The sequence below is a fragment of the Motacilla alba genome, chromosome 11 (genome assembly GCF_015832195.1).
Source record: "Motacilla alba alba isolate MOTALB_02 chromosome 11, Motacilla_alba_V1.0_pri, whole genome shotgun sequence".
NCBI classification, from domain to species: Eukaryota; Metazoa; Chordata; class Aves; order Passeriformes; family Motacillidae; genus Motacilla; species Motacilla alba.
This window is the reverse complement of record NC_052026.1, coordinates 19,510,534-19,525,187: the sequence shown is the minus strand read 5'-3', so window position 1 is coordinate 19,525,187 and position 14,654 is coordinate 19,510,534. Positions and strand designations below refer to the sequence as shown.

Sequence of the window (14,654 nt, the reverse complement as noted above, 5' to 3'; positions counted from 1 at the left end):
ACATCGCTGTGTGACGGGCTGGGGAGACCCAGCAGGGCTGCGGTGCTGCGTGTCCCTCCCTGCGTGTGCCTCCCCTTGTGCCACTCCCCGTGTGTCCCTGTGTGTCCCTCTCTGTATGTCCCTCCCTGCGTGTTCCTGTGTGTCCTTCCCCATGTGTGCCTCTGTGTCCCTCCCCGCCTGTCCCTCCCCATGTGTCCCTGTGTCCCTCCCCATGTGTCCCTCCCTGCATGTCCCCGTGTGTCACTCCCTACCTGTCCCTCCCCGTGTGTCCCTCGCTGCCTGTCCCTCCCTTCCCGTGTGTCCCTGTGTGTTCCTCCCTGCATGTCCCTCCCTGCCTGTGCCTCTCCATGTGTCCCTCCCCGAGTGTCCCAGTGTGTCCCTCCCCACGTGTCCCTCCCTTCCTGACCCTCTCCATGTGTCCCTCCCCACGGGCGTCCCTTCCCGTGTGCCCCTCCCTGCGTGTCCCTGTGCATCCCTCCCTGTGTGTCCCTCCCCGGGTGTCCCTGCCTGTCCCTCCCCCGTGTCCCTCCCCCGTGTCCCCGGCCTCACTGTTGACCACGGCGGTGGCCAGGATGGCGGCCATGCCGGCCTGCTGTGGCAGCAGCTGGATGTCGGAGTGCAGCGCCGCCGGGTACGGGGACTCGCCGGGCTCCGCTTTCACGCCGTGGTTGGGGACAGCTGGTGGCTCTGCCACCACCGAGGCGCTCAGGGGCTCGTCCTCCCGCAGCGCTCGCGTCGTGCGGCACCACAGGGCTTCGTCTGGAGAGGGGACAGCGGTGAGCAGGGGCCGCAGCGTCCCGTCCCGCCCGCTCTGTCCCGCCCTGTCCCCGCGGTCCCGGCAGCGGCCGCTGCTCGCTCCCGGCCACGGCCTGGAGATGGCGGTGTCTGCCCGCGCTGAGCCCGCCCGGAGCCGCCGCTCCGCTCGGGCCTTTCTCTGCCATAGCCCAGTGCCCATCCCTGCGCCATCCCTGTGCGATCTCTGCATCCATCCCTGCGACATCCCTGTGCGATCTCTGCATCCATCCCTGTGCCCATCCCTGCATCCATCTCCACACCAATCCCTGCGCGATCCCTGCATCCATCCCTGTGATATCCCTGTGCGATCCCTGCGACATCCCTGTGCCCATCCCTGCATCCACCCCTGTGCCCATCCCTGTGCCCATCCCTGTGTGATCTCTGCACCCATCCCTGCGCCCATCCCTGCATCCATCCCTGTGCCCGTAACTGTGACATCTCTGCACCCATCCCTGTGACATCCCTGTGCCCATCCCTACATCCATGCATCCTTACATCCATCTCTGCACATATGTCAGTGCCCATCCCTGCGACATCCCTGCTCCCATCCCTGCGCCCATCCCTGTGCCCATCCCTACATCCTTACACCCATCTCTGCACTCACCCCTCTGCCAATCCCTGTGCCCATCCCTGAACCTTTGTGCCCATCTTTACAACCATCCCTGCTCCCATCCCTGTGCCCATCCTGACACCATCCCTGCTCCCATCCTTAGACCATCCCTGTGCCCATCCTGACACCATCCCTGCTCCCATCCTTAGACCATCCCTGTGCCCATCCTGACACCATCCCTGCTCCCATCCCTGTGCCCATCCTGACACTATCCCTGCTCCCATCCCTGCTCCCATCCCTGCTGTGCCCCTCCCCAGCCCCCCTGGCTGCAGCCACCCAGGGAAGCTGGGACAGGGACAAGCGCAGGCACAGCCAGCAGTGGGACAGGGGGAGCAGACCCTGGGACAGGGGACACGGATGGGGACCCCTCCCACCCCCACTGCCCCCAGTACCGACCCTTCCTGTAGATGACGGCGTTGGCATCGGGCTCTCCGGGCACGAGGGGCAGGAGGGACAGCCAGCAGCTCTCGTCCCCCAGCACCAGCGTCAGGGGGGGGCTCTGTGGGGCAGGGACAGGGGGTCAGCACCAGGGTCACACTGAGGGGCTGCCAGGGGGGTCACAGGCTCCCCAAAACGGGCTGGGGTCACACTGAGGGGCTGCCAGGGGGGTCACAGGCTCCCCAAAAGGGGCTGGGGTCACACTGAGGGGCTGCCAGGGGGGTCACAGGCTCCCCAAAAGGGGCTGGGGTCACACTGAGGGGCTGCCAGAGAGGTCACAGCACTCCCTGCTCAGCCCATGCCCAGCTCAGCCTCCCCGCATTCTAATGAATATTAATGAGCGCAAGGGGGGGGAAATTAATCTGCCTGATCCTCCGATGGCTGCTGCAGTAACGATATGAAATCTAATTATCCATCCCAATATTTCCAAGCCCTCCAACTCAGCCTGACAGCCACAGCCAGTTGGGGCCTTATCACTGCCAGGAGCCGAGTGCTGGCAGCGTGATAAAGCCCCCAACTCATGTGTGTGACACTGGCACATGGGTGTGACACACTGGCACATGGGTGTGACACACTGGCACATGTGTGTGACACACTGGTGCATGTGTGTGACACTGGTGCATGGGTGTGACACACTGGCACATGGGTGTGACACACTGGTGCATGGGTGTGACACTGGTGCATGGGTGTGACACACTGGCACACGGATGTGACACACAAGTGTGACACACTGGCACATGTGTGTGACACTGGCACACAGATGTGGCACACTGGTGCATGCGTGTGACACACTGGCACATGGATGTGGCACACAAGTGTGACACACTGGCACATGTGTGTGACACACTGGCACATAGATGTGGCACACTGGCACATGTGTGTGACACACTGGCACATGGATGTGGCACACTGGTGTGACACACTGGCACATAGATGTGGCACACTGGCACATGGATGTGGCACACTGGTGTGACACACTGGCACACAAGTGTGACACACTGGCACGTGTGTGTGACACTGGCACATGGGTGTGACACACTGGTGTGACACACTGGCACACGGGTGTGACACTGGCACATGTGTGTGACACACTGGCACATGGATGTGGCACACTGGTGTGACACACTGGCACACAAGTGTGACACACTGGCACGTGTGTGTGACACTGGCACATGGATGTGACACACTGGCACATAGATGTGGCACACTGGCACATGTGTGTGACACACTGGCACATGGATGTGGCACACTGGTGTGACACACTGGCACACGTGTGTGACACTGGCACATGTGTGTGACACACTGGCACATGGATGTGGCACACTGGTGTGACACACTGGCACACGGGTGTGACACTGGCACAGGCGTGTTCACCTCTCACGGTGGTGGCGGGACCCCCCCACTCCTCAGGACACGGGAAATGGGGCTGGGGGCTTTGGCACCCCCAGGGATGGGCACCGCTGGTGCCACACGGGCGGAGCCCCCTCGGGGACAGGAGGATCGCTCCGGAATTCTGCACGGGGACACCTGCAGGTTCCCCTGGATGGGATGGAGGGGCCGCCTGCTCTGCCCGGGACCCTGCAGCACCCCAAGGCGCTCCCAGCACCCCGGGGTGCCCAGCCCGGCTCCCGCGGCGGCCCCAGCCCGGCGTGAAGCCCTCCCTTGTTCTCGCTGGAACAAAGAGGTCGCTGTGTCGCGCACAGCGCCGATAACCATCGGAAACCCGAGCTGCTCCGCATCCGCCGGGCCGCGCATCCCTGCCCCCGCCGCGGCCCGGCCCGGGGGGGACACGGCACCGGGGGGCTCGGGGGACAGCCCCAGAGGGGCTGCACCTTCCCTTGGCACCCCCGAGCTGTCTGCCAGAGGCTTCCCACACCCTCCCGAGCAAGGATCTTTTGGGGGAACCCTGTGGGATCAGGTGGGGGCAGGTAGATATCTTCCTCCTCCTTCTCCTCCTCCTCCTCCTCCTCCTCCTCCTTCTCCTCTTCCTCCTCCTGCTCCTGCTCTTCTCCCTGCTGCTCTTTCTCCTTCTCCCTCAGCAGAAGGGGACACACGGTGCTCCACATCCCGGAATATTAAAGCCACCCCAGGCTGGGATCATCCCCCACACGGAGATGAAGAGCAGAGCCGGGCAGGATTTGGGGGAGACCCCCTGCACCCCACTGCCGCCGCCAGCAACAAAGAGGAAGGGACCTGAGGGTGACAGCCCCTATCAGGGATGGGGCTGCAATTCCTTCCTCCCTTCCCCGAGCAGAGATAGGGAGGGAGGAGAGTGGCAGAGGAGAGCAGGGCTGGGAATCATCAGCCGGGCTCGATAAGGGAGCTGCTGAAATGGGAGCAAAAATATTTAGACAATAAATGAAGTATCAGAAAAAAAGCTGCGCATATCTCGGGGAAATCAATCATCCTGTACCGGGTGTCTGGACACACGGCGCCAACCGGGAGATAGGGAGCCAAACCGGGCAGATAAGGGTTAATCAAGGATTTAATTCAGCAAAGATAAACGGGCCTGAGCTTAAAAAAAAAAAAAAAAAGAAAAGAAAAGAAAAGAAAAAGAGCAAAGGAGAGAGGAGGAGGAGGAAGAGGTGGGGATGGAGCCAGGGCTTGAGGATCCTGGGCTGGAGGTGCCTGTGGGCGGCTCAGGGGGGGTGTGGAGGGAAGGACGCGGCTGGGATGGAGGATCCAGAGCCTAAAACCACCCAGAGTCACACTCGTGGCCACCTCCCTCCTCTGCTGCTCCCCCCGGTGATGGCACCAACAGCCACCACCCCCTTGGTGCTCCTCTCCTGCCCCTTCCCCATGGCTGCTGGTCCTTCCCAGGCACCAGCAGAGTCCCCAGGGAGCAAATCTGCGGTGGGAAAGGCAGATCCCATCTCCTCTGAGATGAGACAGGTGCCACCGACCAGCCCGTGCAGAGGGGATGGCACCCTCCTGTCCCCTGCCAGTGGGACCGCTCTTGCCTGGCAGGGAAACTCCAACCAGGAGATTCCCGGGGCTGAGCAGCTCAGGCAGGGACTCCTCTTCCCAAAGAATGTGTTTCCTCGGGACTTGCCCCCCTCGTGCCCTCGGGCTGCTCCTTACCGTGTCGCCGTGGCCCGGCGATGCCGGCTCGCTGTGGATGCTGCCCGGGAAGGGGCCCCAGGAGAAGCCCTCGGGGAGGCTCCGGCGGCTCCGCACCCTTCTCTGCCCATCCCGCACCTCCAGCTCCAGCTCATCTGCGGGGAGACACGCACAGCATCAGCGGGATGCGCCCCGAATCCCCCCCGGCCTGCAGCACCCCGAATCCCGGCGGTGTGGGCACCCGGCTGGAGCCGGCAGCTGCTGCTGGGTGTCCCGTGGGGGGATCCAGCCCCAGCCTGGGGGATAGAGCCCCTTCCCGGGGGGATCCAGCCCCAGCCTGGGGGGAATCCAGCCCCTTCCCAGGGGGATCCAGCTCCAGCTTGGGGGATCCAGCCCCTCCCTGGGGGGATCCAGCCCCAGCCCGGGGGGTCCCGGCCCGGCCCGGGGAGAGGAAGGAGCGTTTTCCATCCCCGCACCCGAAGTCGCAGCAGCTTCAGGGCTTAATGGCTTTGATTATCTGATAAGGCTCTGGTTTAATGGGTTAGATAACATGTGAATACGCTATGAAGGCTGCTCGAAAATGTTTTAACTGTGCCTTTGTCTTTGGGAGCGCAGATAAGATGGCAGGTAACCAATACCCAGATGGATGTGCCGCCTGCCCCTCGCCGGCTGCTGCCCCCCAAAAACCGAGCAGCTCCCCGGGGACGGCGAGCCGAAGCCAGCCCGTGTGGCCGAGCCCCGCGGGGTCATCTGTCACCCCGGCAGGACGGGACAAAGAGCCCCCCGAGCCCCGAGGGGCCGCGGGCAGGGAGGAGGCTGCGCCGGCTGAAGGCAAAATTGCCTTTGGAGCCGGGAGCGCGGGGAGGATAAAGCGATCCCACGGCTGCGGAGATTGAAATCTGATGTGTTTATTAGCAGGGCTGACATCTGGATCCTCCCGGCGCTGGGGTGAGCTGAGGTGAGCGACTGGGAGCGCTGGGTGGTGTCACCTGCCATCACCCGGGTGCCACTGCCACCCGCGGGTCCCCTCTGTGCGCCCCGGGCCGCTGGGGACTGCCTGGAGCGCATCCCAGGGCAGCAGCCGGGGCCACCTGGGCACGACCCGCTGCCCACCGGCAGGTCTGGGGAGGTGTCCGGGCTCCCCGAGGTGTTTGGGGTGACCAGGCTGCTCCCTGCCCCCCTCCAGCCCTGTGCCACAGCCCCCAGGGTGGGCTCTGCCTCAGCTGCCCTGTCCTGCCCACTCCCACAGCCTGGAGCCAGAGCGCTCCCAAAGCCAGCCCGGCCGCGGAGATCCCAGCTCTGCTTCCAGCTGGGACCTCGTCCCTGCAAAGGGGTTCTGGGAATGAGCGTGGCACGGGCTGTGCCTGCCCTGCATCCCTGGCATCCTCCCACACTGCTGGCATCCTCCTGCCCATTGCCCCATCAGCTCCACCTCGGCACAGGGAGGAGGAGGAGGAGGAGGAGGGGTGAAGGAGCTGTTTGGGATTTATTCCCTGGCACAAACTGAGCCTGAGGAAAGGTCCACGAAGGACTGAGGGCAGGCAGGGAGCAGAGCGACCACCAGAGTGGCCTCAGGGCTGAGCTGGGCAGTCAGACCCTCACATTGTCCCACACTTCCAGCCCCTCCCATCTGATTCCCAAAGTGCTGCCGGGGTGCTGGACGCCCCCAGCCTCAGCATGCCCGAGCTGCCCACCCTCCCCATCACCCCTAAAGCCCCAGCAGCGCCGGCTCCCCCCTGGCTTTGTCACCCCGAATACCCCGGGTGTTTTTTGGGGCCCGGAGCCCAACGGCCTCGTCCCCCTGCGGGTGCCCCCCCCGCGGCGCCCCCCCCTCCCCGTCTCACTGGTAATCAGCAGCGTTTGGGTCAGGAGACCATGTCTCCGAGATAAGAGCATTCGCCTGACACTTCCCATGTCAGAGCACTTCATCTTGTGTGTATCAATCCCCAGCAGAGAAAACACGCAGGCGCTGATAAAGAGAAAACCGTTCCAGACAGGGGGACAAAAATAGTGCTGCCAGAGCCAGCCCCGTTCCCGCCAGCGCCCCGAGGCCTCCACCCACCCAAAAACGGGGTGCTGGAACCCCACTGAGGGTGCTGAACCCCTGCTCCGTGGTGCCGGGAGCTCCTCCAGAGGGATGAGCGTCCCTGGGCCAGGCAGGGATGCTGCTGGAGCGCCTGCGCCGCACCCACGCTAACACAGCGAGGGGAAAAAGGAGGGAAAAGATGATTTTTTTCCAGCTAAACACACAGCAGTGCTGAGTGGGAACGGGGGAAAATGATGGGGAGATGCTGTGTGCTCCACACTGGGAACAAAGCCCAGAGGCAGCAAGCCGTGTCCCCACGTGGGACCGCCAGGCTGCGGGGAGTGATCCCACCAGGGATCCAGGCACATCCCACCGCCTGCAAGGCTGGCAAGAGCTGCTGCCAGCCCCCGGGGTGTCCTGGAGCAGCCCCTGAGCTGTAGCTCCCTGTGGGATCCCCTGGCAGGTGAACACCCCCCAGGTATCTCACCTGGCCATCGGTCCCTCCTTATCAGGGAGCAGGGCTTATCTCCCAGCTCATTAACCAAATCGGGCAGGGACTGGCCTGTTTGCTCTGGGGCACAGAGAAAAGCAGCAGGGAGGAAGGAAGGAGGGAAGCAGGAAGGGAGGAAGGAGGGAAAAGCCCCAGGAGAGCCAGGTGCACCTGCCTGGTGTGACATGGACTGGGAACACGGGGCTGCTCCCGGCTTATCTTGCCATCGAGAGATTCCAAAGGAATGGGCTGAGCTGTGCCAGGAGCAAAGATTAATCCTGTCACCACCCCAAGCCAAGCAGGCACGGCTGGCACCCGCGTTCCCACCCATCCCAGGGGTCCAGGGTGGGCACCGGGGAGGGAGGAGGCCTGTGGGGATGCAGTTCCAGGCAGGCATCTCTGAGCCTTCCCCCAGCCGGGGTGTGACGGAGATGAAGGTCAGAGCCCACGGGCACGGTGACCACAGCATTCCCAGGGCCAGGGAGAGGAATGGCACTGCCAGGAGCAGCACTGGAAGCTCTGGAGATGCGGCCACATCAGGCGCCTCCATTTCCTTGAGGGAGCCAGCAGGAGGGAAGGGCAGAGGGCCCCCAGACAAACCCACTCACCCCTCCCCGTCCCATTCCAAGCTGTTCCCACTGCATCCCTTTGCCTCAGCTGCATCCAGAGGACTTGAACCACATGCAGACCGACTGCTGTGCCCCTCAGTGGGCACCCGGGCTCGGGGATCCCTGCAGTGTTTGCAGCTGCCTGGATACTATCAGGATAAATACTGCTATCAGTGTGTCATGGGATCACATCCCTTGCTCCTGTGCCAGCCTGGGGGGCACGCCAGATCCTGCCCTGGTGATGGAGACTGGGAAATGGGGATGGATGGGAGGGTGGATGGATGGATGATGGACCTCCAGATTCCTGCTGAGGGGGCAAACAGCTGGTTTGGATGTGGTTCAAGTGCTGTGGATGCAGGAGGCAAAGGGATGTGGGAGCAGCGTGGGGTGGGATGGGTGGGTTTCTCTGGGACCCCTCTGCCCTTCCCTCCTGCAAGGAAAGCAAACGTGGGTACCTGGATGTGGCTGCACCCCTGGAACACCCAGGAGCAAACGGGGGTGGCTGCAGGAGCTGGCAGAGGGATGAAGGGATGGATCCATCAATGGGTACCCAACCTCCCATGGCTCCCCTGCTCCTGCCTGGGGAAATCCGAGCTGGAGAAGCCCCAGTTCCCCCCAGTTCCCCCAGTTCCCCCCAGTTCCCCAGCCCGGCCCCAGCTGCTGTTTTTAGAAGCGGCGAGAGCGCGGCGGAAGGAATAAATCCTGACAACTCAACTACTGCAATGATGTGATGGCACCGCTCCGATAAGATGGAGGGAGCCGATTGGGAAGAGTCTTAAGCTGTGAACACGCAGCATCTCCACTCTTCACCTCGGCTCACAAAGGGAAATCTCTCCAAAGGGGCTAAGGAGATTATCCCGGCTTTGCCGTCCCGGGTGCTCGAGTAATCAGGGCAGCCTTGGGGACGACAAAGGAGTGAGGAGGGTTTAAATCGAGCCTTGCTGGGCTGCGCCCGCCTGGGCTCAGCTCTGCGGAGGGAGAGGGGACGGCTGTGGCACGGCCGGGCTCTGCCCCTCGCTTTGGGGTGCTGGGGAGGCCCCGGTGGGGCGGGAGCCAGGGGGGATTTCTGCCTTTATCTCTGCTGCCCATCGCTCGCCTCTTATCGATTGTTTGCTGCCCGAGTCCAAAAGCGACTCCTTATCGGGCTGAACCCTGCCCCCGGATAATGGAGCAGCCAGGCCCTGCCCCGTGGGCACCACCCAGCGCCCGGGGGGGCTGCACACACAGGAGGGGCTGCGCCCCAAAAGGGCCCGCTCCCGCTCGCCAGCTGTGGGGCGCAGCTGGCAGGCGCTGGCAGCGGGGTGGCACCGGCCGTGCCACACGCTCCCCGGGACCAGCCCACGGAAGCTGGGGTGCCCTGCCCCTGCAGGACGGGCTGATAAGCATTCCCAGACATTTGCCTTTGGGGTGTTGCTGCGCCTTGCTGGGATGGCGCTGGGAGGGAGTCCCCATCCCAAGGGGTGCCCATCCCAAGGGGTTCCCATCCCAGGAATAAAAATGGGACCCATGCCTGCAGGGATATGGACAGAAACACTGGGAATAAGGTCAGAAAAGGCTCAGGGAAGATGGGAGGCAGGAAAACTTCCTGGCTTCCCTGGGGCGTCCAGGATCTCTGTGCCAGGGGTACCCTGTCCCCACTCATGGAGCCCATCCCAAGGGGTTCCCATGCCCGGGGTGCTGCCATCCCAAGGCAGCCCCTGCTCCCTGGGGTCCCCCTCACAAGGGACAGGCAGGAAACACACAGGAGCTGTGCCCTGTGTCCTGGGGACAGGAACAAACACTGGGGAAAACACCAGAAAGCGCTCAGGAAGGATGGGAAGGAGGAAAACTTCCTGGCTGCCCCGGGGCTGCCAGCGCGGCGGGACCCCTGTGCCAGGGACACCCTGTCCCTGCCCTGTCCCCTCTCCTGGGACCCCTGGCTGTGCCCAGGCAGCAGGAGGAGGGCACTGAGGGGGGCAGGAAGCCGGAGGGGGGAGGAAGGGGATGCAGGGGCCCCCGGAGCCGATGCAGAGGGAAGATATCCCGCCCGGAAAAGGGGAGGGGACCGCAGGGGGGAGCCCTGCCACGGCCCCGAGTGCCTGGGGGGGTGGGAGAACCCCCGGGAGGGGGTACCCAGATGGAGGAGGGGGGTGCAAACCCCAAATCCCCACCGGTCCTCAGATCCAGGCAGGGCTGAGCAGGAAGGTGAGTGCTTGACAGCTGTCAATCAGCACCAGCCTGGAGGTATCGCCCTCAGGGCTCTCACCAGGAGAGTGCAGGACATTGGAAAGTGCCAGGTAAAATGGGAACAGATGCCTAAGATCCCTCCCTCCACACTGTCCCCAAAATCCCTGAGCATCCCTCCACACTGTCACTGTCCCCAAAATCCCTGAGTATCCTCCACGCTGTCACTGTCCCCAAAATCCGTGAGCATCCCTCCACACTGTCCCCAACACCCTGAGCATCCTTCCACGCTGTCACTGTCCCCAACACCCTGAGCATCCCTCCACGCTGTCACTGTCCCCAACACTCTGAGTGTCCCTCTCTCCACGCTGTCACTGTCCCCAAGGATCCTGAGCATCCCTCTCTCCACACTGTCACTGTCCCCAACACCCTGAGCATCCCTCTCTCCACACTGTCACTGTCCCCAACACCCTGAGCATCCCTCCATCCCAGCTGAGTCCCCAGACTGGTCTGATCATCCCTCGGCTCAGCACAGACCAGTTGGAGCATCCCTTCACCACATCAGTGTCCCCAGACTGTCCCCTCCACCCTGCAGAGACCCCGGGCACAGGAGGGCATCCCCCAGCAGGGACAGGTGTCCCCATCACTGCTGGGCTTGTCCCCACCCCGCTGCCTTTGGCAGGCTGGACACGCGTGGGGCAGGGGGAGGATTTTGGGGTGCAGGGCACCCCCTGATTTGGGACACTGGGGGTGCCAATGCCCTGAATCCCAAGTGCTCCATCCCCCAGCAGCCTCCCACAGACACAACTCTCTGCCGCTCCGCTCCCAGAGATAAAAGGGAACAGCTGGGATAATTTTTCCCACCCACACATAGCAGGGTGGAGGGGGAGGGACGGGGCAGAGCGGCGGGGGCCGTGTCCCCCCCGGGGCAGCTGTCCCCCCCATTGTGCCCTGCTCACCCCGATAATGAACCTTGAGGTTTCCAGACAAACCCTGGGCAGCCAGAGATTATTGAAGAGGGAGATAAACACAACTGAAGGGAAGGGGGAGCTGGGAGGAAAAGGGGGGGGAAAAAAAAAGGACTTGGGAGTTTTAATTAGATGCACTAAAAAAAAAAAAGAGGAGTTGCTCTGTGCCATCCTGATATGGAGGATGGGGGGTGAGGGGTTTGGGGGATCAGGAGAGGAGCCTGAGCTCTGTAATCAACCCAGAGTCATCCTTACTGCCCAGAGGAAGTAGCAATATTAAATTAATATTTCATAATTGGTAATTAATTACTAAATAAAGCCCAAACAGGCAAGATGGCAGCAGGGCTTGGAGCTCAGCAAGGTGGAGCTGCAAACAGTGGTGCTGGTGTAGGGAAGGGGGTGAAGAATTCCCTGGGAATTCCCGTGGCTGGGTGGGATAATGCAAAAGCCACCCTGGGTTTGGTCACAGCTCCTCCAATCCTGTCCCTGCCTGTGCTGCTCCCACAAGGACAAAAGCAAAAAGCTCCATCCTAGCTGGTGGAAAGGGAAGAATCCAGGATTCCCAGGAAGAATCCAGGATTCCCAGGGGCTGCAGCCTCCCAGCAGCTCCCAGTGGGAATCCTCTGGTGGCTCATCATGGGGTTGAGCAGCCTGTCCCTCAGCAGGGCTCTCTGCTGCGTTCCTGCCCCGGCTCCATGTGAATTTTGCAGTTTTTCCTCTTATCCTTCTGGGAAAGCTGGCTGGAACTGCTGAGGCTGGCCGGGCAGGGATGGGGCAGCCCTGGGATGGGAGCTGGAGGCTGTGGGTGCTCCCGAAATTCTCTGCACCCACCCTTCCCCAGGGCAAACCAAAATCAGTGGGGAAGAAGGAAACCTGAGGCGGGGATGGAGGGGCTGTGGGGAGACGTTTGGGGCAATTTGGGATGGTTTGGGAGAATCTGGGAAGGATGGACATCCTGTCTCCAGCCCCGGCAGAGGACGGAGCGAGCACAAAGCACGGCCGTGCTCCACCCCACGATCCCACTGGCAAGCAGGACAGAGCCAGGGCGTCCCAGCACCCCGGATGAAGGGTGGCACATCTGTAAAGACTCCTAACTTTGGGATTTCAGCCTCCTGCTCATCAGCCGGACAAGCCTCAGCCCCCTCCAGGGAACAAGGTCGCTTCAAAGCTAAACCAAAATCCTTCTCCCTCCTGCCACGTGGGGCCAGGCAGCCCCAGGACGAGGTCCTGGCAGGCCACATCCCCTGAGGGACAGCGGGATGACCTTTGGCATCACCCACCCACAGCGGGGGTGACCCAGTGACCCCCCAAAGCTCCGGGGGGGACGGGGAGGCCCCGCGGGTGCCGACAGAGCCCCCGCCCCGTGCGCGGCGCATCCTCGCGGCCGACACCCGGCGGATCCTGCCAGATAAAGCAGAAAATTCAGGCTGCTCCCAGCTTCCCTTTTGGGCAGCTCCATCCCTGATAAGTGGCGAGGCTGCAGAGCCCCTGATAGCCGGGGCCGCGGCGGCGGTTGGTGCGGGAGGGACGCGCTATCGGCGCGGCATCGCCGGCGGCCGCCGCCACACCGACACCAGCACCGCCGCAATTAGCCGAGCAGAGATGGGCTGCCGGGCCCGATAATCAAATCTCCTTTACATAAAGAATGCAAATAACCCGCTCCCACAGAGCGAGGGGGAGGCAGGGCCTCCGCCAGGCTGCTCGCGGGAGTTTTGGGGTGAGCGGGGTGCGGTGACCCCACAGGGGACGGGGGGATCTGCGGGCTGGGGGGTGCAGCCCACTCCCACCCTGCCCTGGGAGCGCTGGCTGGGGGCAAAGGGCTGGGAGCAGATAAGGAGGAGCCGGGGGTGGCCTCGCAGCTCCTTCCTGGCCGGCCCGCAGGAAGGGCCGGGATATCAGCGGGGTCGGCAGGAGCTTCCCCTCGGCCCCGACGGGAAGGGGAGCGGGGTTCCCGCCAGCCGTGGGGATCCGGGCAGCTGCAGGAGCACGTGTGCTGGCAGGGACCGCTTCCCAGGGCACCCGCAGCCCGGTGGCCTTGGGGACACAGCGGGACCCGCCCGGTGCGTCCATCCCCAAAGGGCCATCGCTGTCCTTAGCGGGGTCACCGCTGCCCGAAGCTGGGAGCTCCCCTGGGAGGAGCAGGGTGTGGGCAGCACCAACAGGGCCCAAAATGAGGCACGCTCACCCTTGGGCGTGTCACATCCCCCTGGTCACATCCCCGTCCACCCGCCAGGAGCTGTTCTCAGCGGAACAACCCACAACCCCAATCCAGGAGTGATGGCCACGGACTAAACCACAGCAAGTTCCACCTCAGCATGAGGAAGAACTGCCCAGGGAGGGTGGCAGAGCCCTGGCACAGCTGCCCAGGGAGGGTGTGGGGTCTCCCATCTGGAGCCTCTCCAAACCCACATGGATGTGTCCCTGTGTCACCTGTTCCAGGTGTCCCTGCCTTGGGCTGGACGATCTCCAGGGCTCCCTTCTCACCCCAGACGTTCTGTGATTCTGTGAATCCGTGTGGCACACGTCTGTAAGCCCGTGGCTTTGGAGATAGCGGGTGATAGGGCTGGGGGTGCCCACAGGGCCAGCCCGGCCTCGCTGGTGCCCCGGTGCCCACGGCCCCGGCGTGGAGATACCAAGGGGAGATAGAGGCTGAATTCGCTCCTTGGGGTTTTGATAACCATCACCAAACCACCCCAGCGTCGCTCTTGTGGTTGCCAGGATGTTGGTGAAGTGCCCTGGTGCGACACAGGACGGGCCCAAACCCTGCCAGTGCCAGGGAGTGTGATGCCAGCTGCGGGGATGGCATCCCAAATCCACGCTTTACCATCCCGACAGCAGCCTGGAGATGTCAGGGATCACAAGCATCACCTCACACCTCCCCTCCAGCAGGAGTTCTGGGGTTTGCAGCCTGCCCAGCTCCCAGGGCTCCTCTCACCCTGGTGTTTGCAAGAGGAGGTGAATGCCGCAGGGCTGCTCCAGCACACCCAGTCAGGACACGGGGATGGAGCAGGACGGCCCCACACCAGAGACTCACCTGGCCCATTCCAGGTGTCTGGCTCCTGGGGGTTTTCTCCGGGATCTGGCTTCTCGGGCTCCTTCGGACTCTCCAGAGCATCCCTGGACTCTGCAGCAGCAGGGGGAAGGCAGCGGGTCAGGAGCAGGGCATTCCAGAGGCAGCACCCCACAGGGGCTGGGACCACCAGGGCTGGGATGGGCACGGGGAGGGGAGCCACATCCCCCTGGGAACGCCCCATCAGCCCGGCCAAGCCCCTCCACCCCAAGCCCTGGCACACCCGTGCCACGCCGGCGGGCCGAGCCCCGCTCCCCTCGCGGCTCCATTTGTGGCGCGTTCGTAGCAACTTGATAACAATTATTTTCTCCATTAACTGCTGCTGGAGATGGGCTGATAAAGCCAATCTGCATATGACAGTGTGGCAGATTAGTGCCCAAAGTACATGTTTGCCTTGGCGTCCCGGGCGGACCGAGCCGCGCGGAG

General features: G+C 63.1%; 1 protein-coding gene across 1 annotated transcript in view; it reads right to left on the bottom strand.

The window, feature by feature from the left end:
• ZFPM1 (zinc finger protein, FOG family member 1) overlaps nt 1-14,654 on the bottom strand; it is a 35,619-nt gene that overhangs the window by 3,550 nt on the left and 17,415 nt on the right. The window contains 4 exon segments of the mRNA XM_038148275.1: nt 550-759; nt 1,802-1,904; nt 4,925-5,058; nt 14,193-14,282. Coding sequence (XP_038004203.1) covers nt 550-759; nt 1,802-1,904; nt 4,925-5,058; nt 14,193-14,282 — 537 coding nt within the window.